The sequence below is a fragment of the Nicotiana tabacum genome, chromosome 12, assembly GCF_000715075.1.
Source record: "Nicotiana tabacum cultivar K326 chromosome 12, ASM71507v2, whole genome shotgun sequence".
NCBI classification, from domain to species: domain Eukaryota; kingdom Viridiplantae; phylum Streptophyta; class Magnoliopsida; order Solanales; family Solanaceae; genus Nicotiana; species Nicotiana tabacum.
In genome coordinates, this window is record NC_134091.1 from 24,941,462 (window position 1) to 24,944,685 (window position 3,224).

The 3,224-nt window shown below is 35.5% G+C and overlaps 1 protein-coding gene across 1 annotated transcript; it reads right to left on the bottom strand.

Moving 5' to 3' along the window:
- Positions 1–993: 993 nt before the first annotated feature.
- On the bottom strand, positions 994–2,907 carry LOC107763637 (uncharacterized). The gene is made up of 2 exons (XM_016582125.2): positions 2,768–2,907; positions 994–1,981 (listed from the first exon to the last, which is right to left on the bottom strand). Exons 1-2 carry the CDS (start codon positions 2,905–2,907, stop codon positions 994–996), a joined length of 1,128 nt encoding a protein of 375 aa, XP_016437611.2.
- Between the last annotated feature and the right edge of the window lie 317 nt (positions 2,908–3,224).

Here is a 3,224-nt window from a genome sequence, read left to right on the forward strand (position 1 = left end):
AGGAAGTATGATTTTAACTGGTATTAGCAACAAGTAATGTAACATGAAGTGGGCATCATAGGTTTTATAACCGGATAATTTTCTTTCATTTAGCTGCACACACCTAGATATGTTGGAAGCACTACCATCAGGTAGCTTTACTGTCTTTAAAACACCACAGAAAATTGATTTTTCACCATTGGTGATTGAGAAGCATGCTTTTGCAAACTTTGTTCTCTTGCCATCCTTTGTATCCTTTGGTTGAAGGTTCTTCCTAATGCCCATCTCTTTCAGTTCATAACGAGCATTTGCATGATCCTTTGTCTTGCCAGAAATATCCAAAAGAGTTTCAATTACATTATCCACTATATTTTTCTCTATATGCATTACGTCAAGGTTATGGCGTAACGAGTTGTCCACTATATTTTTTCCAAGGGCCATCATTTGCTCTCTTTCGCTTCTTCCCAAACACATTGTTAAAATTCTGTAAGCTATTAAGCACATCAGTTCCCTTTAACAAAGGTGGAGGAGGCCTAAATTTTATTTTTCCATTGAAAGACCTTTTATTAGATCTCCACGGATGATCCATAGGTAGAAAAACACGATGATCCATATAACACATATTTCGACTATGTTTAAGATAACGAGAATTAGTGCCATAATTACAACAAGGGCAAGCCAACTTTTTCTTTATACTCCAATCGGATAACATATCATATGCAGGAAAGTCACTGATTGTCCATAAAAGAGCTGCTCGCATTTGAAAGGTTTGATCTCTTGAAGCATCATATGTTTCAACCCCGGACTCCCACGACACATTTAACTCTTCTATTAATGGTTGTAAATAAATGTCAATGTCATTTCCATGTGATCATGGCCCAGGTGTAAGCAAAGAAAGCATACAGTATTCTGGTTTCATGCACATCCAAGGAGGCAAATTATACACCATTAAAATAACTGGCCATGTACTATGAGATATGCTCATGGTCCGAAATGGATTGAACCCATCACTTGCTAGCCAAGTCTCAAATTGCGAGAATCCCTTGCAAATTCTGAATGCAAGCTATCAAAGTCTTTCCATGCTTGCCCATCAACAGGATGCCTTAACTTTCCAACTTTAGAACGCTCCTCGTCATGCCACCTCAATGTATATGTTATCTTTGAGCACATAAATAGCCTTTTGAGTCTAGTAATTAATAGAAAGTGTCTCAAAATTTTCGCTGGAACGCGATAACCTTTTTTGGAAGCCTCAAGCTCGCTATCTACTTCATCACTATCTACTTCAGGATATTTAATATATCGAGAAGCTCCACAAACATGACAATATTCATCATCCTTATGGTCATTCCTAAATAGCATGCAATCATTGGGACATGCATCAATCTTTTCATAATCAAGACCGAGATCCTTTACCATAGATTTGGCTTTATTGTAGGATATAGGAATGTTCAACTCAGGCATCGCCTCTTTTAATAGCTCTAAAAGAGAAGTGAAAGACGCATTGCTCCATCCATGTAGACACTTCAACAAATATAGACGGATTGTGAAAGATAATCTAGAGAATCCTTTATAACCAGGATATAGTTCTTGGCTTGCCTCGTCAACTAAGTTATAGAATTTATTGGCATCTTCATTTGGACCTTCATACACTCCTCCAGCATGTGCAACATCTCTAAATTGATCATTCAATAACCCATCAATATCATCGTATGAGTAAATATTATCATCCATGTCACAATTAACATTTATCAAAATTTTCCATTCCCCATGATTAATCCATCTTGTATAACCTTGAACAAATCCATAGCATATTAGATGATCATACACTACATTCCTTTGAGTCCATCGGATATTACAACACTTTGTACATGGGCATTGAATTTCTTTGCCTTGAGGATCTCCATAAGAGTAAGCAAAATCTAAGAAAGATTGAACACCCTCGACATACTCTTTGCTATACCTTGGTAAATCCATCCATTCCTTGGATGGAACATTTGAATTCCTAAAAATTAAATTTATTAGATCTTCAAATATATAATCATTTAAGCATTGACTATATTGTAAAACTAAATCCTAAACGTCAAGAATAAATCTGTAAAATCATGTGTTGTAAAACAATAAGACTTTCTTACCTAGTCATGACACTTAAGCTAAGCCAAATCCAACTTCAAGTCTACCACAAATCTTCCCGAGCGTGACTTATCTTCTAGGATAAAAAAGTAAAATTAGTAGGATCCACAAAACAAAGACAGAAAGTAATAAAATTCTAAACCAAGTTTTTCATGAAGATAATATAATAATTCTGCTCACCAAAAAGTGTTATGTGCAAATTGGCAAGTATAGTGACACCTAAAAGGTATTTTGTTCGTACAAATATTAAATAATTAAAAGAAGTTAAGATATAAAAATCAAACTAGCTATTTCTGATTTCTTCAACTCAAAAAAAAGAAACTCCAAAACTAGTCATATTTTGAAATTACTAAAAGGTAATTTTGATACCCAAAAATTAAACAAAATAATTACTTTGTTTCAACATAAGAATATGAAATTAGAAGAAAAAAATTTAAATACTTGAATACAAACAAAGACTACAAATTTACCCAGAAATTATACAACAACAACAAACCCAGTGTAATCCCACAAGTGGGGTCTGAGGAGGGTAGTATGTACACAAACGTTACCCCTACCTTCAAGAAGGCTGAGAGGTTGTTTCCGAAAGACCCTCGGTTTAGGAAAGATAAAAGGAAGGGCTACTCAAAGAAGAAAACGATCTTAAAATCCAACCTACCCCTCCTGAAGAAAATATCCATAATGTTCCACTATACTTAAATCAGTTGCACAAGAACAAACATTAAGCCCAGGAAAGCCCTTCCAGTTTTTAATTTCTCCAACTTTCATCAAGTTTGCAACTTTCCACCACTTCACCATAGTTGCCAATACCTTTACATAACTTGCCTACACGTTTAAAACCTATTGACGACTTTTTCCCCTGATATGGTAAACCCAGACCCACCCCCTCCAAAATCGCCCTACAAGTGGCCCTTTCCCACATTGCTCCCCTGGTAACCCAGCCCCCAAATTTATGATTCGAGCTAAAGGGTCCTTACCACTAGGATATCTCTCCCTTGTCATTCCAAAACTTATTCCTATAACATCTTTAAAAAAAATAATTGACCTAATAGCATACTTGTTCATACCAGCAATTGGCTCAGAACTTCTTCACTTCTTGTTTAACCTAACTAACT

Excerpts from the sequence above, each read along its gene's own strand:
- LOC107763637 (XM_016582125.2), bottom strand. The coding sequence starts at position 2,907 with ATGGTGAAGTGGTGGAAAGTTGCAAACTTGATGAAAGTTGGAGAAATT. Across the intron at positions 1,982-2,767 it reads GGATATTTTCTTCAGGAGGG|GAATTCAAATGTTCCATCCA; the intron begins GTAGGTTGGATT and ends TTTAATTTTTAG.